The sequence below is a fragment of the Balaenoptera acutorostrata genome, chromosome 6, assembly GCF_949987535.1.
Source record: "Balaenoptera acutorostrata chromosome 6, mBalAcu1.1, whole genome shotgun sequence".
Classification (NCBI taxonomy): domain Eukaryota; kingdom Metazoa; phylum Chordata; class Mammalia; order Artiodactyla; family Balaenopteridae; genus Balaenoptera; species Balaenoptera acutorostrata.
The window spans coordinates 49,375,829-49,402,337 of NC_080069.1; the positions used below are offsets into that span (position 1 = coordinate 49,375,829).

Genomic DNA, 26,509 nt, shown 5'->3' on the forward strand with positions numbered 1-26,509 from the left:
TACTGTGGGCCACCTCCTCTGATCTGGGTCCTTGTGCTGAGGTCAGTCTGGGGAGTGGAGCCATGGGAAGGCTGGGATGCCCTTTGCTCCTCTGGAGATGAGGAATTCACCACTTGAGGTCACTCCTCGACATGCAGAAAGAAACCCAAAGCCTGCCACCAGGGAAAACTGTCCCCTCTGGGGCTTCATTTAGTCTGTGATTTCCTGGGATTAGTGATTAGCTTTATTCCCCAGAGGGATACGATATTCCTGCTTCTCTTTAAAACCTCTTGTCAAATGGATATTTTTCTGGGACAAAAAAAAAAAAAAAAAAAAAAAAAATCCCTCAGCAGTGAGAGGCTTTACTTACACGTCACTGTTGGTTGTATACACGCTGTAATTTAGTGACTCGATCGCCATCCAGCGCACGGGGAGCCGTCCCTGGAGAGAACGAGGTGAGATGCCGCTTAGACCGGACAGGGCCCCTTCCCAAGGCTTGCCGCTGGCCTGAAGCTGGGGCTCACCCAAGTCCACGGGGGGGTCCCCAGACAGAAGGCGTGGCAGACTCAGGAACTGTTTTGCGCATGTCCCACCCACAAGTGTGCTTTTAAATTCAAAGACCTGCAAATTGTGTGAGTGTCCCACTTACCTCAAGGGGCCCCTACCACAGTCTCATATAAAGAAAAACAACGATGTGTGCACACGTGTGTGTGTGGATGTGTGTGTCCTTTCACTGGTCACTCAGTTATTCCCTTTGTGGCTGTCAGAGGCACTCAGAGGTCTGAAAGGAGAGACAGGCCTAGGAACTGAGAAGTAAGCTGTAATGCAGGAAAGGCTAAAGTGATGAGAGGAGACCGCATGTGCCTGGAGGGGATTGTGCAGGAGTTTCCAGAGGGGGGGGGAAACATGAGTTCGGTTCTGTAAGATGTGTAGGCACCGTCAGGTGGATGGGGGAGGAAAGAGCGTTTCAGGCCAAAGGGAAGAGTGTGCCTGTGACGCACAGAGGAGGTGAGGACTTCTAGCCAGAGCCACGTGCGTTGGGTTTGGAGACATGATGACAGACACTTGCCCACCCTTTGGGTGCCTGGCCCAGACTCCCTCCAGGTTTGCCCCATTTCTTGGCTTACTGAGTCCAGGCTGGGGAAAATGAGATGTGGACTGGAAAATGTGAAGTTTGACTTCTTTTTTTCCTAGTTTCCTCAAATTTGCTATGAATTTGGGTTCCTTTCCTCTTGACCCACCCCAGGAATACATGAACCCTACTGACAGATGGATCCCTCCTTCCCAGAGATCTGTCCAAGCTCTAACAGTGGCATTTCAGCTTACATTAGCCAGCGGGTGGGGCAAAATCAGCAGTATTTAGGGGATCTTTCTCAGCCCCCCTCAAAACCAGAGCAGGCATTCTCCCAGATTCCCATGAGACCAGCCCTGACCTGGATCCCAAGGATTATTCCTGAATGTGAAATTCTCTCCCAGTTCTTTATTTACTGGCACTATTTTGAAGCTCTTTCTGACCATAAATCCCAAATGGTTGTCCTGTACTTTAAGGTTTAAATATAAAAGTATCCTTTCTCAAAAAAGATCCATGGTTGCTAGGGGTGGGGTCGGGTTTGGGGTCTCAATAGGCAGAAAACAGGATTTTTAGGGCAGTGAAAATCTGTAAGATACCATAATGAAGGACATATGTCCTTATAAATTTCTCCAAACCCATAGAATGTACAACACCGGGAGTGAGCTTTGATGTAAACTATAAACTTTGGGTGATTATGGCATGTCAGTGCAGGTCCATTGGCTGTAACAAAGGTACCACTGTGGCAGAGGATGTTGATGATGGGGGAGGGTATGCATGTGTGGGGGAGGGAGTATATGGGAAATCGCTGTACCTTCCTCTCCATTTTGTTGTGAACCTAAAAGTGCTCTAAAAAAAATAGTCTTTTTTTAAAAAAGGATCCTTTCTCACATCTACATCTTCAGTGTTCTCCTCAACATCCACGCCTCCCTTCTCTCTATGTCCACCCCACCCCATCTGTCACCTGTTTTTCTCTCTTCCCCTTCACAGCTATGGAATGGAAAGAGTTGTCTACATTTCCTGTTTGGTCTTTGCTCTCATTTACTCCCAATCTGCTGACCTCTGACCTCGTACCTCCTAATGACTGATTTCCATGCGCACTTCTTCCTTGTTTTTTATTTGACTGCTTTTGGATCTGCCCACATGTGTCTGTCCCTACTGCTATCACCTTGGTGCAGGCCACCATCATATCCTGCCTGATGACAACCACCTCTCCACGGATCTCCCAGCCTCTAGTTTCACTCCCTAATGACCTGTTCTCCACATCACAATCACTCTAAATGGCAAGTACAACCATGTGGTTCCTTTCCTTAAAGTTCCTTAATGTCCCTGTTGTCACAAGATCCCCAATGTTTAGGTGAGTCCCCAAATCCTTAGCTGGCATCCAAAGCTCTTCAGGACCTTATCCCCACTTGCGTTTTAACTCCAACCTTGCCTTTTATTTTTTACTTCTTGCCTTCCACAAGCATACACTCTTTTCCATAGTTCCAATCACAGTGAACCTAACCATTTTGGAACTTTCCACTCCCTTGGAAAGTTCCAGCCTTGCATTTTAACTCTCCCTCTTTTCTGCATCACACTCCAGCCATATTGAATTACTTAATCCCCAAAGGTTCCATGCTTTCCTTTGCCTCTCGATTTTTATATATACCACATCCTCCAGGTCATCCACTTCATTCTTACATCTCCAATATCTATTTGACATTTACTGTAAAGCTGCAGTGTGCTTCCTCTGAGCTCCCATGGCACCTGCACTTTCCTCATCCTCAGCCTCATCCACTGTTACGATTGTTCATTATGTGTCTCTGAGCTCTTTGAAGGAGAACACTGTGTCTGAATTATATTATCCCCAAACCTAGCACAAGCATGAAACATTATAGTAATAAATAAGTCCATGCTGACGGGATCGATATATTAATCAATGATAGTAAAACCCCAAATCACTTAAGTACATTACTTTGCAACGCTTCCAGTATTAGAATCGCCTGGGGGGATTTAAAAAAAAAACTGATGCAGGATGCCCTCCCCAGAATAACTGAATCAGAATACCTAAGCCGTAGGACTCAGCATCTGTATTTTTTAAAATTTCCCCAGACGACTCTAGGTGCAATAGGAATTGAAAATCTCTGACTTAAATGATAGGCCAGAGAAAGTGGCTCCTCTGCCCTCTGGTGGTGTCTTGCTATACTGCACCCTTCTTGCAGGGAGCTTGGTCCTCTCCAATCCCTTCTCTTTTCTTCCCCTGCCCTCACCCTGTCCTTTTCCTCCCCAGACCCCATGCTGCCACTGCACACTTTGCCCTTCCACTGGGAGATAGACTTGGGCCCTACCAGTGCTTTGCCCCTCTAAGCACTCCTCCTAAGCTCCCCAAGATACAGAAATCCCTACCCTTTACGAAATGCCAAGCAAACCACCCTTAGCTTTGGGGGACTAAGGAAAGCAACCAAATGAGATGCATGGATGATGGGGCTAAACTGTGTTAACCTCTCTTTCCCCTCATCTGGGGCAAACCCCCACCCCACCCATGCCAGAGTGAAGGAAGGAGAGGGATTCTGTGATGGAGATAAGAGGATTCTAAGGAGGATGCTTCCAGAAGGAGTGGGGAGAGCTGGAGTAGATGCGTGAGTGGTGGTAGGTCCTGCTTCTTTAAGACCAGCCCAGCTCCTTCCCAGAGAAAAGTCTGCTTTGAATGGGGCAAATCTGAAGAGTTTAGGGAAAAAAAAAGATTGCCTGGAAACCAGCCCTCAGGGAGGCACCTCTGGCTTCCAAAAAGTGCTGATGTTAATAAGTATCCAGGACCAGGGGCATGGTGGTCTCTAAGAACCAAAGGAGACTAACTTCGAAACCGCATCCAAAAAGGGAGTGGAAAGTTCCAAAGTGGTTAGGTTCGCTGTGATTGTAACTATGAAAAAGAATGTATGCCTGTGGAAGGCAATAAGTAAAGAATAAAATAAATTCATCGTGTCCAGGTTGTGAACTGTGGACCATTTCCTCTTGAAAGCATTCTTGAGTATTATTTCTGTGCTATCTTGTCAGTAACTAAAATAAGTATATTGAAGAGAAAGGAAACCTGAGCTTGAAGATAAACACAGAAGCCTGAGCCTTGCTAGGAGGCAATTTGGTACCCACAAAAGTAAAAGGACCCTCTATATGTTATAAGAACTGGAGTCATCCCAAGAAGGCTGAGCCCAGGTAATGCTGGGAGAGCCAGGCCAGTGGAGTGGACCTACCCAACACGTGCAAAGACTACAGGGTGTGTCACCCCCAATGCCCTGCATTGCCCACCCGCTCAGGGAAAGCAGAGGGTGGTGGCATGTTGTCGGCACAGCACTAATGTCCAGGAATGTGGCACGTCCAGGGCTTTATGATTCTAGGGTGGACAAAAGTAGCAGAATGAGTCCAGCTTCTCTCTTCTAACACTGTGGTGAGGTTCTCCCGGGAGCTTGTATTTGAAGATAAAATGTGACTGTTTAGGAGACTAGGTATCATTAGGTGAAAGTGGATTTCATTGGGGCTTGAAGGGTGAGCAGAGAACTTTTGGCAAAGAGGGAAATCTTATATGAGCATTTAGAAGTTACGAGTTTCTCTCTAGAGCATCCTTGTGATTTAGGAACCTCATTAATTGATTTCCTTGATGTTTTAGAAAGTATATTAAGTGTCTTTTTCCCCCTCCTATGTTTGCTGTGCAAAAGGGGACTGTGGGAGCTCTCCAGAGGTTTCTGAGTGAGACCAGACCTCAGGGTCTGGGCTGGATGTAGACCTGAGTCCCTGCAGCACGAGGCTTGCACGTTCAATTACTTGGCCACATGTGACAGGGCCTTCTTCATTGGTAAATGTGGACCCTCCAGTCATTTTAGGAATCAAAAATGAGAAAGGATGTTTGCTGGGCCAGGGCATTATCCAATGGGGAAAATGGTCAGAGGCCTCAGTCGTCACAGAAAGATGGTATTCTAAGACAAACGACATCAGGAGAGAGAGGGGTGCCCCGGAAAGGATCTCATCAGCGTCTGTTCTGAACTTACCATCGTCTTTTTCACGTACACTTCTTGACCTCGGGACAATCCAAAATCGGCTATTTTGGCTACATAGTTTTCACCAACTAAAATGTTCCTGGCAGCCAGGTCCCTGTGAATAAACTGAAATTAAAAAAATAAAAAATCATGTATTTTCAGCATCGCATTTGCTTTTTCACTCCATTTTGTTTCTTGCCTAGGGGCAAGAGCTTTGCGAAACAGAGAGGTCAGTGTGAAAAGGGGTTTTCAAAAGTCACCAGAATCCAGTTCCCTTAAAGTTCCTCTCCTAAAGGCTCAGTGAGTGGATTCTGCCGAACGACCCACATGTCTCTGGAGGAGCAACCTGGAAGCAAAACCAGGTCATGAAATCTTCCAGTTGCCGTGAATGGCCTCTGCTACTGTGCATTATTTAGAGCCACACCAAGCTAAGATCGGTGAAGGCACCTCACCAAATGTACATGATGAGAGTCACTAGATAATCATACCGTCAGTTTTGGGCATTAATTTCTATATAAAGAGATGGAACATTAGCAAAGATATGAAAGTTAGAAGATTGTAAGAAGGAATTAAGGAAGAGAGAGGGACCAAAAAAAAAAAAAAATGTACAAACTTATCTAAACTTTGATTCCAGAGAGAATTTCAGAGGAAAGATGTCCAAAGCAAGGTCCTCAGGACGAACCTGTTTTTGGCTCAAGTAGTCCATTCCCCGGGCCACATCTGCTGCAAAGTGGAGGAGCTGCTGGGAGGACAGGGTGGAGGCGGTGCTGTTAGCGATGGCGAATGCGGGGTCCGTCTCCAGCACACGGCTCTTGCGCAGGAAGTCAAGGAGGTTGCCGTGGGGGGCGTACTCGATGGCCAGGTACAGGTAGCCTGTGCGGGAAGGGAGAGAGCACCACTTTATCAGTAGCCCTAAGCTGCCGTGATATTTCTGAGATGTGCTATGATCCTCGGGAGCCGCTTATAAACCTCTGTTTTATCGTAAAGTTACACATCTAGTGGTACCAACCTCGGTAATGCTGGGGCCAGGAGGAAGACAGGTGACATCATTCCTGCAATACTTAAAGTGCTTGCTCTCAGGGTTCCCCTCCCCACCCCTACCAAACAAAGAGGGCTTCCTGTCACCTACTCGGTGACACTAGTAGAATGAAATCAAAGCATTTGCTTCCAGACGAGCTAAGACAGCTAGCCCACATCACATTTTTTTATTCAATCAATATTGAATATCAAGAACCTAATATGAGCCAGGCATGTTATTCCAGTATGAATCTAGCTTTTCCTGAGGTTATTTTTTTTTAATCAAAAAACAATTATTAAATATCCATAACAGAAGGACCCACACCAGGTAACTTTCTCTCTCTCCTGCCTTCTGCTTCTCCCTAAAATCTGGAATAAGTCAGTGTATTGCTGAGTAGGTCACTAGTCAGCAGAGTCTAGTGTCAGGATTGCATTTTTGCTTACAGAAACCAGAAAACTCAACCTTTTAGGAAAAAAATAAAACAAAATAGTTCCTAGAGGAAACTGTGGTGCAGTGTCTTATTTTTATTCCAAATTGCTTTCTCCTTTTTCTTTTTTAATAAAATGTAATCTGCTTTGATAAAAACATTGATCTTTGGAGCCAATGAAAAGTAAGGTGGTTTTACTGTCTTTTAAAGGTGAATTATTTGGTTTTTTTTTTTTAATGTCGAATGAATTTAAACTTCAAAGATATTCTAAGAAAGTGAAATTCTCAAAAAAAAAAATAATCTTCTAGCACTGAATCCTGTTGTACTATAAGGAAAGATATACTTCAATTCTGGTATGAATGTGCTTTCTCGCTTCTTTACTGAATTATAAATTTTAAGAGCCAACCAATAATGTGACAGAGCAAAATTTTAAAAGATATATATTCTTCTGTCGTTGTCGATTTCTTTTTTTTTTTTTTTAACTTTCATTTACTGCTGTCCCATGCTGATTACTGTTCTCAGGAAATAGCTCAAAAATAAATGTCATTACTTCATTATTTAACCTAAGAGACATGATCTGGCTTTCAGAATTACACCCTTATTGGGTCACAGAATGATATACTGTTTGAAGTACCAGTATTTTTAGTTTAATAAATTGAGGAAAAGGAAGTAGTCTCTTTTCCATTGTTGGTATTTGTGCTGCAAAGTCAACAAGAGGTTGTCAAGTTTGTAAATAATTACTGTGTGGAGCTTTTTTGTTGGAGCAAATTTTTCCACGAGAAATTAAGATTAAGCATAGATTTAGACTTACAAACCCAGATAGCATGCGGAGGTAAAGCCATGAAAGATTTCTTGTTACCTACTCATTCACAGCTAATTACACACATTACAATAGGAAATACTCAATAAATACTTGAATTAATAATATAAGTTGAACTTAAGAGTATGTGTGGCATAGGATAGCTGTAAAACTTCAGTGTTATTGTACAGGACATTGTTTTGGATAAAAATAAAGTATTGATACTATTAGATATAAGCTTATTATTATTATTATAACCTAAGCATCACCAGTGCTTTCACATTACGGTAGATTAATGGCATTCACAGATTTAACATTCAGAATATAAGTTCCTTGGGTTTGGAGGAAAAATGAAAAGGTAGGCAACTAACAAGAACCAATCTGCTTCACTCTTCCTGGTGCTGAGGGCTGCCTCAATCCACTTAGTAGTAGCTGAGAAAACCTCTGGATTAGCAAAGGTGAAGGCATGTCGGAGCCGTGGATATTTTTGGGCAGTAATAGCTGAACCACATCAGAGGCCAAAAGATTCAGCCTTGGGATCTACCTTCAAAAAGATACTAAATCTCAGCACGATCTATTAATGGGACCAGACATTCAGACTGAAACTGCAACTTAAAAAAAAATAGATATCAATCTTAGATGACTGTGTTTCCTAATTTCAATACGGAATGTGCCTGTTTAAAAAAAAAAAAAAAAAGAAATCTGGCAGGAAAGCCAGGAAAAGAGCATCTTACCACGATGTTCACACGCTCCCAAGAGATTGATGATGTTTGGGTGGTGTCCAAGTTTACAAAGCACCTCCAGTTCCCCAGCGAAGTCCCTGTGGTCATCTTTGGAAGCATATTCTGGGAAGAAAGTAAAGAGTAGTGATCCCTTTCTGTTACACCTCTTCAGAAACAACTGTCCCCCCTCTGCTCTCCAGAACCTTCAGGTACACTCAGCCACCATTAGGTCTGGAAAACTGTGTAGAAATCAGAGATAACTATAATGCAGATGCTTCTTTATTGTTGGGGGGTGTCCTGTACGAAGTAGGATGTTTAGCTGCACCTCTGACCTGACCCACTAGATACCAGTAGCCCAACTGAAAATGTATCCAGAAATCACCAGATGTCCCCCCTGGGGGCAAAATCACCCCTGCTTGAGAACCACTGCTCTGAAGTTTTCCTGTTGAAGCTCTCAAATACCCAGGGAAATGATTTGGTCGAGACGGAGCTGCGTCCATTCTTAGACTCTGGCTCTCCCAGCTAACTCTACCGTCCAGAGACAAATATGCTCAGGAAGAAAAACAAAGTTGTAGTGAAACATCACCAGTAGTGTACACACCTTGCTTTATTATAATAACTTTACTTTTTCATAAACCAGTCCTACTGAAAAAACTCAAATCTCAATGACATTTTCATAGAAGTTGCTTGGTAGTCAGGAAACAGTTGCATTTCTTTCTGTTCCTTTCATTCCATCTGTCCGCTAGCACTTTGATCAGAGGGAGAACCACCAATCAGGCTGAAGAGAAAGCTCTTTGGCTGACGCACAACTGGCTGATCAGCCTTGAGTCGGTGACAGTATGCTATTATGGCTTTTTGAAGAAATAACATTGGGGGAAGGGGTGAGAAGGGAGCTGGTAGCCATGTGCATGCTTGAACATGCTTGGAAATTATGGGAATGTTTCATATGGGCTAAGGGTACCCATAAGGTTGACAAGTAGGCAATTCCAAGTCGAGGACCCTGTTTATACCACAGGGACCTGAGGGTCAATACCTTGGGAGCATTTAAAAAACAAAGCTCTTTACAATAAGGTTGTCAGTAGCTGCCCTCTTTGCATGCATGACTTTTCCTGCAAAAACTGTCTGCCCTGGTGCCCTGTTAAGCTATTCTACCTCTTCACATGGGCATGAGATAGACAATCAGCTCAGGTCAGATGCCAATAAAAACTGATGCTACAAAGTTCTGCACCCTCTCTCCTCTCACTATTTTTACTGCTTCCTAAAGCTCCCTGTAACTAAAGTAGCAAAATGAAAAAGGGATTTCTGGATGCTAAGCAAGGGGTGTGTGTGTGTGTGTGTGTGTGTGGTTTGAAACATTACTGTCTCTAAGCATAAATAATACTGTGTTTATTTTGTTTTGTTCATTTTCTGACATAGTGTTTTCTAGCAATGTGGAAAACAGTGAAGATTTTAAAAGATTTAGGGTTAATTGTCATCTTAGGCTTAATATTGCAATCAAAAAGAAGGAAGACCCATCAGCAACCTCAGAGAGTCCTTATTATGGAGCTGCCCAATGAAAGTAGTAATTACATTGCTGGCTCTAATACGCCACTTTCCAAGTCTGTGTGCTGTAAAAGCAACAGTGCAGCTTCGCAATCAAGTCATTTCTAAACTGCCATTTCACCCAGAAGAGAAGACAGCTAGTATTGCCAGGGAACAAGTCATTCTGCTTTCTCAGAAGATCTGATTAAATGGATAGGCCCCATGCAGTCTTTTTTGTTTGTTTGTTTTCTTTCCCCAAGCAGTCTTGAACACAACTGGAAAAGATCTAGTTCCTGTGACCATAGATCAAGGGTTTTCAAACTTGAGTGTACAGAAGAGCCACTGAGCAAGCTTAAAAACACAGATTTTTCACGCGCCATCCCAGAAATTAGAATATAGTAGAACCATGAGGGGGAGAAACCCAAGTAGATGCATTTCTAACAATATTTCTAGGAATGTTGACTCAGATAATCCATGAAGATAGTGGTTTGCCAAGTGTGGTCTCCCAAGCCTCAGAATCAGCATCACATGGGAACTAATTAGAAATCCAAGTTCTCTGGCCCTGCGCCAGACTTACTGTATCAGAAACTGTGGGGTGGAGCTGAAGAATCTGGTTTTTTTAACAAGGCTTCCAGGTGATTCGAATGCATGCTCAATTTTGAGAACCACTTGATTAAGAAAAAGAATGCTCCCCCAAAGTCAGCAGGGTATGACAGAGAATCTGTCTTCTCACATCCCAAGGAATCAGGACAGTGATACCTAAATAGCTTATGCCTTCATGTCTACATCCTGACCCTCAAAGGAAACATCACCTTCAGTTGCACATAACAGCTCTCTCTGACACCACGCCAATTTTTTGTTTGAAGAGTGTAAGACCTTAGAGGAAAGATTCAACAGTAAGTCAAGCTGTCGCCCCACCCTAGTAAAATGCTGACTTGAGCAGTCCAAGCACTGACCTTTCATTCTCTTGATGGCAGCGTCCATCCGTAACCCATCCTTCTTGATGCGAGCTTTCAGAACCTGGCCAAAATTACCCTCCCCAATCACATCTTGAAATTTGATGTCATTCCAGTCAAGCACTGGATAAATTGTAGGATCTGGGTTGTTTTTGGCCTTCCTGTTCAGGGCCAGAGTTCCTGAGTTGAATTGCACAGCTGGTTCTTCCCGCTAGAAAAATAATGGTTTTGTGTCAGGATTTTTCATAATTTTAAGGTACATAATACCTCCTGATTTGTACCCACACTGGGTGAAAAAAGAAATACTGTATCCAATTCTAGAATGAAAACGGAAATAGGGTTCATTGAACGGGCCCACTCAGATGAAGTGGCTGCCTATAGAGCTGCATGGGCACGATCACAGGCCTCAGTGGCAAAGCATGCCGCAATCAATTAGTTATGTCTGCAGAGGTGAGGGAGGGGAGGATAACAGCATGTATGCCACGACATAGCATATCCCTGAGTTAGTCACACTTGAGTTTCTACTCTGCTGTGGAATGAGCAGGTGTTGAGTTCTGATCTGGAAAAGAACTCAGAGATCTATCTGGGTCAGTCACAGGACACACCTCTGTGAGAGCTTTGTTTCCTAGAGTCATCTTGGTCTATTCTTGGCTCTTACTCACTCTCTCCCACTTGTCCTAAAGCTCAGAATCTCTCAAGCCCACTCTGGTGCAGACAGTGGCCCCAAGATGACTGATGCTTAGAGCAAAACCCAACAGGGCGTCTCCTTTTCTCCTGAGTTTCAATGGCTGCTGATGGTATCAGGACAAAGCATCAGTACCATGCTGCGCTCTAGCACTCTCTACCCCCTTGCTGGTCCTTCCTCTACAGGGACAGCCTGAGTTGAGCCAGCTCTGGCAAGGAGTTGGATTACAGAGCTTCCTTTGTTCTGTACTGAAGGGAATCTCAGGGACTCATGTACAGGAAGGTATACCTCATTTGGAATATGTAATTGTACTCAATGTTTCATATACAGAATCAATAAAGTTGGGTACAGATTAATTTTACAGAGCTTGAAACCACAAACTAGAGAAATGTTCAGGCTGTCATATAGCAAAGGACTCAAATGCGGTGCCTAGAGGTAAAGTATGATTTTCTAAACTTTTTACTGGTCAAAATTCCTAGATGAAAGAAAGAGGCCGTGCCAAGCACCATGAACTATGGCCGCAGACCGAAGGGTGCACAGGAATGGAGATACACACGTATATGTAATCCATGTATATCGGAGGGATAATAGAATTGAAAGAGATATTAGAAGTACAAAATGGAAACTGGAAACAGGGAAACGTGGAGAAAACTGGTCTAGTGCAAATCTTCATTACCTATCACTCTGAGGTCTGGTTACCCTTATGCCCTTCATTACCAAAAATCTTCAGTTCTTTATATTACAAGATTACCCTCGCTGGTGACTTATTACTAGTATGACTGTATTCTCTTTCTGATGGGGCAGTAGTCCTGCTTTAGGCTTGGTTTCCTGCATACTTATTAAGAACAACCTTTTCACTCTTAGAATTGTTCTGATTTGGACCAGAAATTATATAGTCATGCTATTTATCTCCCATTTCATAATGGAAGACAAAGAAAAGATGAAACTTGCCTAAGGGAAATACTTGCTTTACAGGTAAAATTTTTGACCCACATCTTTAAAATGAAGGTTCTGCATATATGTGGACTTGCACTTATTACTATTAGGAAGATGAGACATACCACGTTTTGGAAGGCTTGGGCCATTCTTCTTTGGACGTTTGCCCTCTTCAACTGCAACATGATCAGAAAGGCCAACAGCACCGTCAGGCAGGTCATTCCCGCTGAGCCAAGGATGGCGATCAGCAGCATCTTCCCGCCTCCGAGGTCTGCTGGGGCTGTGCCGGAGAACACAGGAGAAGGAGCAGGTTAGTCTAGGTAGAGAGAGAGGCCAAGACCATCTGCAGGAGAAGTCACAGTGTAATGGGAGTGTAATGGGAAAGTAATGGCAGCCTGAGCCCAGCCTGAGCCCTGCTAGGTGACCTTGGGCTACTCATTTATTTTCTGGAATTCAGTGGAGATGAGTCTGACTCACAGGGCTGTTATAAATTCAAAGAAATGTGCAAAAGTCCTTTTTAAATGGCAACATGCTAATCACTAATTGTTGTCCTTTGTTCAACGTTCACTTCCAAGTACAGGCCCAAGCAGATGAATATTATCGAGTAATAGTGAGAATGACTAACTAGATCTATGACTTTGGGTAAGTGACTAAACCACCCTGCACAATTTCACCACCTAGAAAAGCTTTAAAGCTCTGCAACGCTAAAGAGCATAGCGTCTGTAAGATATTTTGCTTTGGCTTTTTTCTTGTTTTAAAGAGCTGATGGAGGTTTTCTCACTAGGCATTCTGATCTGAAGTGCCAGATGCAAGGCCTCTGCATGAAGCACCCTGTGAACAACTGAAACTAGATGAAGCACAAAGGAAAACAAACAAAAAAAACAAGCTGCAAAACCTCTGAATAAAAAGCCTCTGCACCTCTAGCTCTTGTGGAGGTTGGCATCTTCAGTGGAGGCTCCTATGGCAGGAGGACCTTCAAGATGGTGGAGGAGTAAGACATAGAGATCACTTTCCTCCCCACAAATACATCAAAAATACATCTACATGTGGAACAACTCCTACAGAACACCTACTGAACGTTGGCAGAAGACCTCACACTTCCCAAAAGGCAAGAAAATCCCCCCCCATACCTGGCCACCTGGCTGACAGGGTCTTGGTGCTCTGGCCTGGTGTCAAACCTGAGCCTCTGAGGTGGGAGAGCCGAGTTCAGGACACTGGACCACCAGAGACCTCCTGGCCCCATGTAATATCAATTGGCAAGAGCTCTCCTAGAGATCTCCGTCTCAACACTAAGACCCAGCTCCACCCAACAGCCAACAAGCTCCAGTGCTGGATGCCCCATGCCAAACAACTAGCAAGACAGGAACACAACACAACCCATTAGCAGAGAGGCTGCCTAAAATCATACTAAGTTCACAGACACCACAAAACACACTGCTGGACGTGGCCCTGCCCAACAGAAAGACAAGGTCCAGCCTCATCCACCAGAGCACATGCACCAGTCCCCTACACCAGGAAACCTACACAAGCCATTGACCCAACCTCACCCACTGGGGGCAGACACCAAAAACAACGGGAACTACGAACCTGCAGCCTGTGAAAAGGAGACCCCAAATACAGTAAGTTAAGCAAAATGAGAAGACAGAGAAATATGCAACAAATGAAGGAGCAAGGTAAAAACCCACCATACCAAACAAATGAAGAGGAAATAGGCAGTCTACCTGAAAAAGAAGTCAGAGTAATGATAGTAAAGATGATCCAAAATCTTGGAAATAGAATGGAGAAAATACAAGAAACGTTTGACAAGGACCTAGAAGAACTAAAGGACAAACAAACAATGCTGAACAACACAATAAATGAAATTAAAAATACTCTAGAAGGAATCAATAGCACAATAACTGAGGCAGAAGAATGGATAAGTGACCTGCAAGATAAAATAGGGGAAATAACTACCACAGAGCAGAATAAAGAAAAAAGAATGAAAAGAATTGAGTGAAGTCTCAGAGACCTCTGGGACAACATTAAATGCACCAACATTCGAATTATAGGGGTCCCAGAAGAAGAAGAGAAAAAGAAAGGGTCTGAGAAAATATTTGAAAAGATTACAGTTGAAAACTTCCCTAACATGGGAAAGGAAATAGTCAATCAAGTCCAGGAAGTGCAGAGAGCCCCATACAGGATAAATCCAAGGAGAAACACGCCAAGACACATATTAAACAAACTATCAAAAATCAAATACAAAGAAAAATTATTAAACGCAGCAAGGGAAAAGCAACAAATAACATATGAGGGAATCCCCATAAGGTTAACAGCTGATCTTTCAGCAGAAACTCTGCAGGCCAGCAGGGAGTGGCAAGACATATTTAAGTGATGAAAGTGAAAAACCTACAACCAAGATTACTCTACCCAGCAAGGATCTCATTCAGATTCGACAGAGAAATTAAAACTTTTACAGACAAGCTAAAGCTAAGAGAATTCAGCACCAGCAAACCAGCTTTGCAACAAATGCTAAAGGAACTTCTCTAGGCAGGAAACACAAGAGAAGGAAAGACCTACAAAAACAAACTCAAAACAATTAAGAAAATGGTAATAGGAACATACATATCGATAATTAACTTAAATGTAAATGGATTAAATGCTCCAACCAAAAGACATAGACTGGCTGAATGGATACAAAAACAAGACCCATATATATGCTGTCTACAAGAGACCCACTTCAGACCTAGGGACACGTACAGACTGAAAGTGAGGGGATGGAAAAAGATATTCCATGCAAATGGAAATCAAAAGAAAGCTGGAGTAGAAATTCTCATATCAGACAAAATAGACTTTAAAGACTATTACAAGAGACAAAGAAGGATACTACATAATGATCAAGGGATCAATCCAAGAAGAAGATATAACAATTGTAAATATTTATGCATCCAACATAGGAGCACCTCAATACATAAGGCAAATGCTAACAGCCATAAAAGGGGAAATGGACAGTGACACAATAATAGTAGGGAACTTTAACACCCCACTTTCACCGATGGACAGATCATCCAAAACGAAAATAAATAAGGAAACACAAGCTTTAAATGACACATTAGACAAGATGCACTTAATTGATATTTATAAGAGATTCCATCCAAATAAAACAGAATACACTTTCTTTTCAAGGACTCATGGAACATTCTCCAGGATAGATTATATCTTGGGTCACAAGTCAAGCCTTGGTAAATTTAAGAAAATTGAAATCGTATCAAGTATCTTTTCTGACCACAATGCTATAAGACTAGATATCAATTACAGGGAAAAAAATGTAAAAAATACAAACATATGGAAGCTAAACAATACGCTACTAAATAACCAAGACATCACTGAAGAAATCAAAGAGGAAATCAAAATAAACCTAGAAACAAATGACAATGAAAACACAATGACCCAAAACCTATGGGATGCAGCAAAAGCAGTTCTAAGAAGGAAGTTTATAGCAATACAATACTACCTGAAGAAACAAAAAAAAAATCTCAAATAAACAACCTAATATTACAACTAAAGCAATTAGGGAAAGAAGAACAAAAAAACCTCAAAGTTAACAGAGGGAAAGAAATCATAAAAATCAAATCAGAAATAAATGAAAAAGAAATGAAGGAAACGATAGCAAAGATCAATAAAACTAAAAGCTGGGTCTTTGAGAAGATAAACAAAATTGATAAATCATTAGCCAGACTCATCAAGAAAAAAAGGGAGAAGACTCAAATCAACAGAATTAGAAATGAAAAAGAAGTAACAAGTGACACTGCAGAAATACAAAGGATCATGAGAGATTACTACAAGCAACTATGCAAATAAAATGGACAACCTGGAAGAAATGGACAAATTCTTAGAAAAGCACAATCTTCCGAGACTGAACCAGGAAGAAATAGAAAATATAAACAGACCAATCACAAGCACTGAAATTGAAACTGTGATTAAAAATCTTCCAACAAACAAAAGCCCAGGACCAGATGGCTTCACAGGCGAATTCTATCAAACATTTAGAGAAGAGCTAACACCTATCCTTCTCAAACTCTTCCAAAATATAGCAGAGGGAGGAACACTCCCAAACTCATTCTACGAGGCCACCATCACCCTGATACCAAAGCCAGACAAAGATGTCACAAAAAAAAGAAAACTACAGGCCAATATCACTGATGAACATAGATGCAAAAATCCTCAACAAAATACTAGCAAACAGAATCCAATAGCACATTAAAAGGATCATACACCATAATCAAGTGGGGTTTATCCCAGGAATGCAAGGATTCTTCAATATATGCAAATCAATCAATGTGATACACCATATTAACAAATTGAAGGAGAAAAACCATATGATCATCTCAATAGATGCAGAGAAAGCTTTTGACAAAATTCAACACCCATTTATGATAAAAACGCTCCATAAAGTAGGCATAGAGGGAACTTACCTCAACATAATAAAAGCCATATATGACAAACCCACAACCAACATCATTCTCAATGGTGAAAAACTGCAACCATTTCCTCTAAGATCAGGAACAAGACAAGGTTGCCCACTCTCACCACTATTATTCAACATTGTTTTGGAAGTTTTAGCCACAGCAATCAGAGAAGAAAAAGAAATAAAAGGAATCCAAATCAGAAAACAAGAAGTAAAGCTGTCACTGTTTGCAGATGACATGATACTATACATAGAGAATCCTAAAGATGCTCCCAGAAAACTACTAGAGCTGACCAATGAATTTGGTAAAGTTGCAGGATACAAAATTAATGCACAGAAATCTCTTGCATTTCTATACACTAATGATGAAAAATCTGAAAGGGAAATTCAGGAAACACTTCCATTTACCATTGCAACAAAAAGAATAAAATAAATAGGAATAAACCTACCTAAGAAGACAAAAGACCTGTATGCAGAAAACAATAAGACACTGATGAAAGAAATTAAAGATGATACAAACAGATGGAGAGATGTACCATGTTCTTTCATTGGAAGAATCAACATTGTGAAAATGACTATACTACCCAAAGCAATCTACAGATTCAGTGCAATTGCTATCAAACTACCACTGGCATTTTTCACAGAACTAGAACAAAAAATTTCACAATTTGTATGTAAACACAAAAGACCCCGAATAGCCAAAGCAATCTTGAGAAAGGAAAAAAGGAGCTGGAGCAATCAGGCTCCCTGACTTCAGACTATACTACAAAGCTACAGTAATCAAGACAGTATGGTACTGGCACAAAAACAGAAATATAGATCAATGGAACAGGATAGAAAGCCCAGAGATTAACCCATGCACATACGGTCACCTTATCTTTAATAAAGGAAGCAAGAGTATAAAATGGAGAAAAGACAGCCTCTTCAATAAGTGGCACTGGGAAAACTGGACAGGTACACATAAAAGAATGAAATTAGAACACTCCCTAACACCATACACAAAAATAAACTCAAAATGGATTAAAGACCTAAATGTAAGGCCAGACACTATCAAACTCTTAGAGGAAAACATAGGTAGAACACTCTATGACATAAATCACAGCAAGATTCTTTTTGACCCACCTCCTCGAGAAATGGAAATACAAACAAAAATAAACAAATGGGACCTAATGAAACTTAAAAGCTTTTGCACAGCAAAGGAAACCATAAACAAGACAAAAAGACAACCCTCAGAATGGGAGAAAATATTTGCAAATGAAGCAACTGACAAAGGATTCATCTCCAAAATATACAAGCAGCTCATGCAGCTCAATATCAAAAAAACAAACAACCCATTCCAAAAATGGGCAGAAGACCTAAGTAGACATTTCTACAAAGAAGATATACAGATTGCCAATAAATACATGAAAGGATGCTCAACATCACTAATCATTAGAGAAATGCAAAACAAAACTGCAGTGAGGTATCACCTCACACTGGTCAGAATAACCATCATCAAAAAATCTAGAAACAATAAATGCTGGAGAGGGTGTGGAGAAAAGGGAACCCTCTTGCACTGTTGGTGGGAATGTAAATTGATACAGCCACTATGGAGAACAGTATGGAGGTTCCTTAAAAAACTAAAAATAGATCTACCATATGACCCAGGAATATCACTACTGGGCATATACCCTGAGAAAACCATAATTCAAAAAGAGACATGTACCACAATGTTCACTGAAGCACTATTTACAATAGCCAGGACATGGAAGCAACCTAAGTGTCCATCAACAGATGAATGGATAAAGAAGATGTGGCACATATATACAATGGAATATTACTCAGCCATAAAAACAAACAAATTAGAGGCTGTCATACAGAGTGAAGTAAGTCAGAAAGAGAAAAACAAATACCATATGCTAACACATATATATGGAATCTAAAAAAAAAAAAAAATTGTTTTGATGAACCTAGGAGCAGGACAGGAATAAAGACGCAGACGTAGAGAATGGACTTGAGGACACGGGGAGGGGGAAGGGTAAGCTGGGGCGAAGTGAGAGAGTGGCATGGACATATATACACTACCAAATGTAAAATAGATAGCTAGTGGGAAGCAGCTGCATAGCACAGGGAGATCAGCTTGTTTGTGACCACCTAGAGGGGTGGGGTAGGGAGGGTGGGAGGGAGATGGAAGAGGGAGGAGATATGGGGATATATATATACATATAGCTGATTCACTTCATTATACAGCAGAAACTAACACAACATTGTAAAGCAATTATACTACAATAAAGATGTTAAAAAAAAAAGAGCTGATGGAGAAAACCTGAGGATACCAATGGGACAAGGAAAGAAGGAAGGAAAGAAGAAAGAGAGAGAAAAACCATTAAATTTTGGGCTCAGGTCAAAATAAACTATTAAAGACTATGGTATAACCCCTCCACTTCTCTCCCTTATTTAAATTCAAATAAAGATAAATTCAATGTATTTTTATGAGAAACAGCATGTAGAGCATGATGCTATCTTTTAACAATTATTCTTTTGTGATTAGCTACCTTTCTTCCTACCTCCGTTTTATACGTGCATAAAGAGATGTCTGAAATGGGATGATGAGGGTTTTTTAGTTTTGTTACATCTTGTCTTTAAATTTTTCTCTCTGTATTTTATTTATAGCTTGGATTTAGGGCCTGTAGATGTTTTACCAAAACACAAGTAACTATAGGAATTTTGCATTTATTAAGAGTGTCATGTGAAAACTATTGAATACAATTCTCTATAATTGGCAGACCCATCATTCCTTGCATATTTCAAACATGTTCCAAAGAATCAGCACTGAGAACAGGGCTTGCTTGATTTTATTTCTTAAGCCCTAGGTAGGCCTCAGGAGAACCAAGAAGTTTTTAGTGCTATAACATTTTCTGTAAAAATACTCTGGTCTGAATTATAAATTTGTAAAAATCACCATTTCCCTATAATGTCCCTCTAGCTACATTCCCTTGCACAAGCTGCAGAGCGCAGAGGGCGAGGAAGTGCAATTTCTGACAGACCTCAGAGGGAAGGCTCTCCAGGAGCTGCAGTTCTTCCCACCCCCGGGGTCCTTGTTCACTAATTACATTCAACAGGTTTTACCAATCACAAACACTGGAGAAGATTAAGAGGTACAACCCTCCAGTTATGAAATAAATAAGCCACGGGGATGTAATATACAGCATATGGAATATAGTCAATAATATTGTAATCACTTTATATGGAGACAGATGATTACTAGCCTTATTGTGGTGATCATGTCATAATATATGCAAATGTCAAATCACTATGTAGTGCTCTTGAAACTAACATAATATTGTACATTACATCAGCTATATTTCAATTTCAAAAAAATCTCAAACACTGGGCCTCGTGTGCTTGGAACTCTGAGGGATCTCTATCTCAAAGGGCTTATTGTCTCTGGAGTGGGGGTTAGCGGTGGACGTGGAGACATCATAACCTGGATCTGAAAAGTAAAAGAAAACTCGGACTAGCATAGTGTCATCCAAGCTAAAAGAGGGTTTGTTCTGAGAAAGAGTGGAGTGTGGTTCCTGGAGCGCCCACTGAAGCACCACGCAGGGCTGTCTCCACTAAGCTGGGTCCTCTGTCTTCCTTCTGCATGGAATCACATTCATGTCCCTCAGAGCTTCGATTGCTGGATGGGGAGTGCTGATGGGCTAAGTTCACCTAAGTTTTCATGATAGATAACAGATCAACGGGTTATCCTTCCAAGGGGCATTTGCATTCCAAGGACCTCTTTAGAGATGGTGACGCCTACCAGCCCATTATGTCACATGATGCGAATATGGGGTAAATATCGTAAGACAGTGGGGCTTTTCTGATACTCTGCAGAAATAATTCTATGTAAATACCTGTCCACTCTACCAACCTTGAGATTCAGAAAGAGTCATCAGTTCATGAGAAAAGGTTGGATTGCTTGACCCTATGTTGTTCTCTGCAAAGATGTCCACCTGGTAAGCTGTCTGGGGCTCTAGGCCCTTGAGCTGATACTGGGTGATGGTGGCATTCTTGATCTTCACATCAATGTGCTGGTCTTCATTCTTGCCCTGAACCTTGTAACGGATGATGATAGAAGAAATAGAATAGCCATCCAGGATTGTCCAAGAGATCACAGCTGAGGAGTCTGTGATGTTGGAAATCTTGATGTTTTCTGGTTGAGGAGGGAGAACTAGAAATTTAAAACAAACAAACAATACTTTACTTAAGATATATTACCATCTCTTTGATTATTATGCTTTTGAGAGAGAGTTAATGTATTTTACTTAAGATATACTACCATCTCTTTGATTATTATGCTTTTGAGAGAGAGTTAATGTCAGCTCATAAACCATGAATGGCTAGTAAGTGTTATCTCAGAGGGTAACTCCAATCAGTTGGTAGTGGACCCGACGCAGACTTGACAAGTGGCTGCAGACAGGAAAATGGCAACACACACACACCACATATTTGCCATCCTTACACTAAATTAAGACCTCGGAAAATCTGTTACTCCACAAACTGCTATTACACTGTTTTTGCTACTGAGGAAAACAGAAAAATGATGAGAGCTGACATTTATACAGGCCCTTCCATATAGTAACTCATTGACTCCTCATAACAATCTTACTGTAAGTATTGAGGCTCAGAGAGATTAAGTGACTTGGCTGAGGTCACACAGCTTTTAAGAAATAGATTCAAGTAGAAGAAATAAGATTCCTATTAGTCTGTAGTTAGCCACTGGCTCATAGGGCCTATCCTTATTAAGCACTTGTTAGAAAATATGTTAAGCACTTAGCAGACATATTCAAAAAGCAAGATGGAGAATATATATGCATATGCACACTTATGGATGTCCTTAATGTATTAAAATTATACAACACTGAATGGAAAGATACATAATAAACTCATAATTTTGGTTGTCTCTGGAGAGAGGGGGAGAGAATTAGATTGGGAATGATGGTTAAAGAGGATTTTGATATATCTGTATTGTGGAATTACTTCCACAAAAAGGCTGAAAGCAAATATGACAAAATGTTAAGAGTTGTTAATTCTGTGTGGTAGAAATGTAGGTTTTTGTTGTATTATTCTCTGCATTGTCCTATAACTTCTAAATGTCAGAATTTTTTAAAGATGAAGAAGACATCCCTAAACACAGACAAAACCGTTGAGATTTCCACATGTTATTGATACAAGAAGAGAGTGCCTGGAAAAACAAGAGCCAGTTTACACACCTGTTACTGGGGAGGTGGTAACTCAGCTGCAGAAAAGAACCTCAGACTTTGGGAGTTGACAAGAGACCACAGGATCCTAGCATAAGTGACGGTTGGTGTGACGCAGAAACACCTAGTCTTTCCAAGGACTCCAAAATGCACAGACAGTTCTAATGCAGTGAATCAAAATAGAGCTCTCTGGTTCATGATGAAAAAGCTTTCAATTCTACAAAGAAACCCTAGAAGTTCCAACTAATTTTTAATGACCAATATGAGATTGAGAGAAGCCTGAACTGAAGAATATTTTGAAAGAAAAGTTGTTTTATTACTCTCAAATATATACTGTAATGCCAAGAATTGTCTGTTTTGAAGATTTTTCAAGCAGAGTTCTTTGGCTTTTAAGATTAGATGAATTAGATGAATCATCATCTGTGTGCATATAGATACACAACAATCCTAAAAACTGTCATATAACAGATTCAACAAGCCCTAGAAAACCTTATTCATGTTATTAATTTACTTAATAAATAACTCTATAGAAAGGAAAGGTAAATTTTAGCACAGTCCTGCCTGAATTATCACAAATCCAAATACATGGAGTGTTCGTATATATTGCAGGTTGCTAAAATGATTTGATGTGTTGGTGGGGGGCACTAATGGGCCTCCATTCACAACTAACTACCTTTTATGGTTTCTAAGAAGCAGACTTGAAGTGACGGGAGCTAAGTCTAAACGGCAGCGGCCAAGTGTCATTCAGGCAAGGCTGGGGCATCATGAGGTACTTACTGTCGCTAAGGGTCCAAGCGATGAGATCTTCACTCCATTCCCCCTGGGCCTTGGTGTTGACTCTGGCTCGGACTATGTACTGCTCCCTGGGCTGTAAATTGTTAAGGAGCACTGAAGTCAAGTTGCCTGGCACTTTAATATTCTGCTGGTCACTATTCATTAGCACAGACCTCCTCTCAACTTCAACATAAAAGTCATCTTCTGAGCTTGGAAATATTGGTTGCCAGGTCAAATTTAGAGTGGTCTGACTTTTTGGTAGGAGACTGAGACCTCTTGGAGGAGGAAGACCTAGGAGAAACCAGAATAATCATTGTTTTTATATAGGGTGAAGGTAACAACAGCCCCAAAGGACAGCTTTATAGGATAACCTTGGCTCCTAGAATAATATACAGTTTCACAAGCTATCAAAGAAACACACGCTAGCAGCCATGTAATACTTAATTTTTTTTCCCTACCAGAATAGCAAAGCTTTAAAATATTCTAGTATGCAGCTTGAGTAATTGTAAGACAGGAATACAACCCCTTTGAAGGACAACTTGGGAATATTTTTCAAGAGCTCTAGAAATGATCATATACTTTGGGAATATAGTCTGACTACCAAGGATTTATCCTGAAGAAATAACTCAAAGGAAGCGAAAAGCTACGTGCATGAAGATGTCCATTACGACATTATTTATAAGAACAAACAATCATAAGAAACCAAAATGCTCAAAATAGGAAAATGCTTTAATAAATTATGATATAGCCATCCAAGGGATTAAAAGTTTATTGGAAAAAGTACAGAAGCCCCTCCAAAACTTATAACACACGAGAAAAAACTCTGCTTACCACTTGGTAAAAGTCAGGTCTACAATTGGTGAAAAAGGAAGGAAACTGATAAAAATGGAAACACTGGATCTGCCAAGGTTCTGGGGTTGTAGGTTCAGTGTTTCTGTTCCCATTTTGAGTAATATATTTTAATATATTAAATATATTAAGTAATATATTTTAAAGCAATTTCAGGGTTACTTCCCCTTAGCAAGGACAATTTCAGACATGACAACACTGTGATGGCCGGGCCAGGCCTCGCACTGCTCTGATCACATCAAGGTTTGGCTCTGACCACGTGCCGTGTGGCCATAATTACCCCCAAGAACCTGGGCTACCAGAGAGGTAACTGAATGGAAAGAGTATGGGTTTTGAAATCAAAGAGGCAGGAGCATGCCCCTTTAGTTTTGTGACCTTGGGAAAATTCATAACCTCTCTGAGTTCACATGTAGCATGAAATGAAAATACTCATCTTCCAGACTCAGGAGGAGAAATGAGATAGTGAAGGTGAAAATGCTTGGAAGGTGTTAGGGGCTCTATCAACATTTTCTCTCTCTCTTCCTTCCTTCCTTCATAAAATACATTGGGCCAATGGACAGTGGAGGAATCTGTAAATTTTCAGCTAATAGTAGTATATTGATATTTTAAACTTCAGATATAAAGTATTTTCAAAACATAGAATAGTGATCCTCTACTCATGCATTCTTGGTGGGGACATTATTGCCCCTAAGGGGGCAAAAATTGGTTCTTGGGGTATGAGAAAATTTTAGATAATGACAATTGTTTATGAAGGGCCACAATATATAAACAGATCTGTGGTATTACAATTCATGGCAGAAGAGACAGAGATTTTGTCTTAAGGACAAAACGATCTAAGAAGCTCTTTAGAGGGTGATAATTACAAAAATTAAAATAAGGTAAAGAATCTGAAAAAGAATGAATATACGTATAACAATCACTTTGCTGTGCACCTGAAACTAACACAACATTGTATATCAACTATATTCCAATAAAATGAAAAAAAAGTTTAAAAAAATAAAATAAAAAGTCGAGAAACTTGGTTAGAGGTGAGAGGAAGGGTCTGTTTCCACCCAATGGGAGAAGGACTCTCACTGGCCAGTTCTGACCACCTTAGATGAGGGAGAACCAGCAATCAGGTCCTGCCACCTGCTGGACATTATGCTACAGGTCTTATTGGTCTTTTCTCCAAAACCTTTGCAAATTGAGAGAGGTGATGTCACCTCCTTTTGCTCTTCTCTAAAGTTTAAGTTCCAAAATAAGCCACCTGGAGTGGGTAGGTAGGCTTACGATGACAGCAGACAGAGGGAGGACTGATGGTGTGCAGCAAACATGTAAACGTTCTAAGCCTGTGCCTGGTCCAGAGGAGCAACCGCATAAATGGTCATTTCCTTCCCTTTGGGAGCATGACTTACCCTTCACCCCTCCCAACCTGCCCTCTCTCTGCCGTGTGCTCAGAGTATGTTCTCTTCCCTCCCCTCCTGGCCTTCCCGGCCTTTATCACTCAACCAACACACTTATAAATAGTGCAGCTGCCAAATGAATTTAAAAACAAACATCAGCAAAATTCAAATGCTGGGAAAAGATGAACCTTCAAGAATTCCCTTCCCGCCCACCCCTGAGAACTACTTTGAAATATATTCCAAGACATCTCTAAATACATCCTGGCTGGAACATATTCTGAGAGCTGAAGACAGCACAGTATGGGTCTGTGAAGTGTTTTATGTTCTGTTCCATAAATACTTTCCATCTGAGTCAGATTATGGCCTTCCCCTTTTGATTCATCAGCACCGCTCTAAGAGAGAATTAACTACCATTTGCCTTTTAGCAGCAACCTGATGACATATTAGGGGGCCCCGTGGATCACAGTCATGGAGATTCCTTTATCCTCTAAGTCATATGTAGTCTCCAGTATTATTTTTGGTATTTACTACCTGGTGGGTTCCCAGGAAGCCATTCCTTACTTGTGCAATGCTTCTACAAGCATCAGAGTAGCTACTGAGTTTCATTTGGTTCTTTAAGGATGCTGCTGGTCAGATGAACACTAGGTGGGGAGTGTGGAGGGGAGAGTCTCTGTTAGGGATGCACAGCCCCTGCAGAAGAGCTTGATGCTCTTCCTAGCTTCTCACGAAATCATTCCATATCCTTCTGCTTTTAGTAAATGGACTAAAAATAGGAAAACTCATCAGCTGGGATAAGGACATCGTGCCTTTGGGCTCCCAGGTAAAAAATACCTGGATATTTTGTTTCTCCCAGGAGAAACAAAAAGATATCAAGTCTGAAGATCTAGTATGGCAATGTACCCGATACACTACCATGGGCAAGTTATTAACCACTCTGGGACTCTACTTTCTCCAGTTGCGGCGAGGGGGGGCTACTCTTCATTGCAGCGCATGGGCTTCTCATTGCGGTGGCTTTTCTTGTTGCGGAACGCGGGCTCTAGGCGTGCGGGCTTCAGTAGTTGTGGCACGTGGGCTCAGGAGTTGTGGCACGTGGGCTCAGTAGTTGTGGCACACGGCTTCAGTAGTTGTGGGTTGCAGGCTCTAGAACACAGGCTCAGTAGTTGTGGTGCACAGGCTTAGTTGCTCCACGGCATATGGGATCTTCCAGGACCAGGGCTCAAAGCTGTGTCCCCTGCATTGGCAGGCAGATTCTTAACCACTGCGCCATCAGGGAAGCCCAGAACTGCTGTTCTATAGGTAAAAGCCTTTCATTCTATTTAATGTTCTCACTATGTACGTGAATGACTTCGAAAAACTAGAAATTACTTTTTAAAGTAAATACACTGGGATTTCTGGAGTACATATGCGGCAAGAGCCTGTCTTGGGCCCTTAAGAAACAGGAAGCTGGTGGTAAAATTCGGGAGCCAAGACGGAGCACAGTTGCTGCTAAGTAAATCCCAACTCCCAAGGGATGTCCCTGCCTTCCTGAAGGGTCATCTGCTTCCTTCTCTGTCCCGGTGGATTGCTGCCGACACCCTCCCCCAGGGAGACAGACCAGGAGTGCAGCCCAAGTAAAGGACTGGTTTGGCTCCAAGTTGCTAGCCTTCCTGTCACTTTCCCACCCATTCAAAAGCAAACCCCTTCCACCACCATCCCACCCACCCACCCACCCAC

General features: G+C 41.4%; 1 protein-coding gene across 3 annotated transcripts in view; it reads right to left on the reverse strand.

Annotated features, from left to right (window-relative positions):
• TEK (TEK receptor tyrosine kinase) overlaps window positions 1–26,509 on the reverse strand; it is a 103,243-nt gene that overhangs the window by 5,226 nt on the left and 71,508 nt on the right. For all 3 annotated transcript variants that reach the window (XM_007176838.3, XM_007176837.3, XM_007176836.3), the window contains 8 exons: window positions 22,569–22,856; window positions 20,462–20,761; window positions 12,248–12,402; window positions 10,502–10,712; window positions 8,037–8,147; window positions 5,741–5,931; window positions 5,071–5,184; window positions 350–420 (listed from right to left, as the gene is read on the reverse strand). In XM_007176838.3, the coding sequence (XP_007176900.1) occupies window positions 350–420; window positions 5,071–5,184; window positions 5,741–5,931; window positions 8,037–8,147; window positions 10,502–10,712; window positions 12,248–12,402; window positions 20,462–20,761; window positions 22,569–22,856 (1,441 nt within the window). The remainder of the gene's footprint in view (window positions 1–349; window positions 421–5,070; window positions 5,185–5,740; window positions 5,932–8,036; window positions 8,148–10,501; window positions 10,713–12,247; window positions 12,403–20,461; window positions 20,762–22,568; window positions 22,857–26,509) is intronic.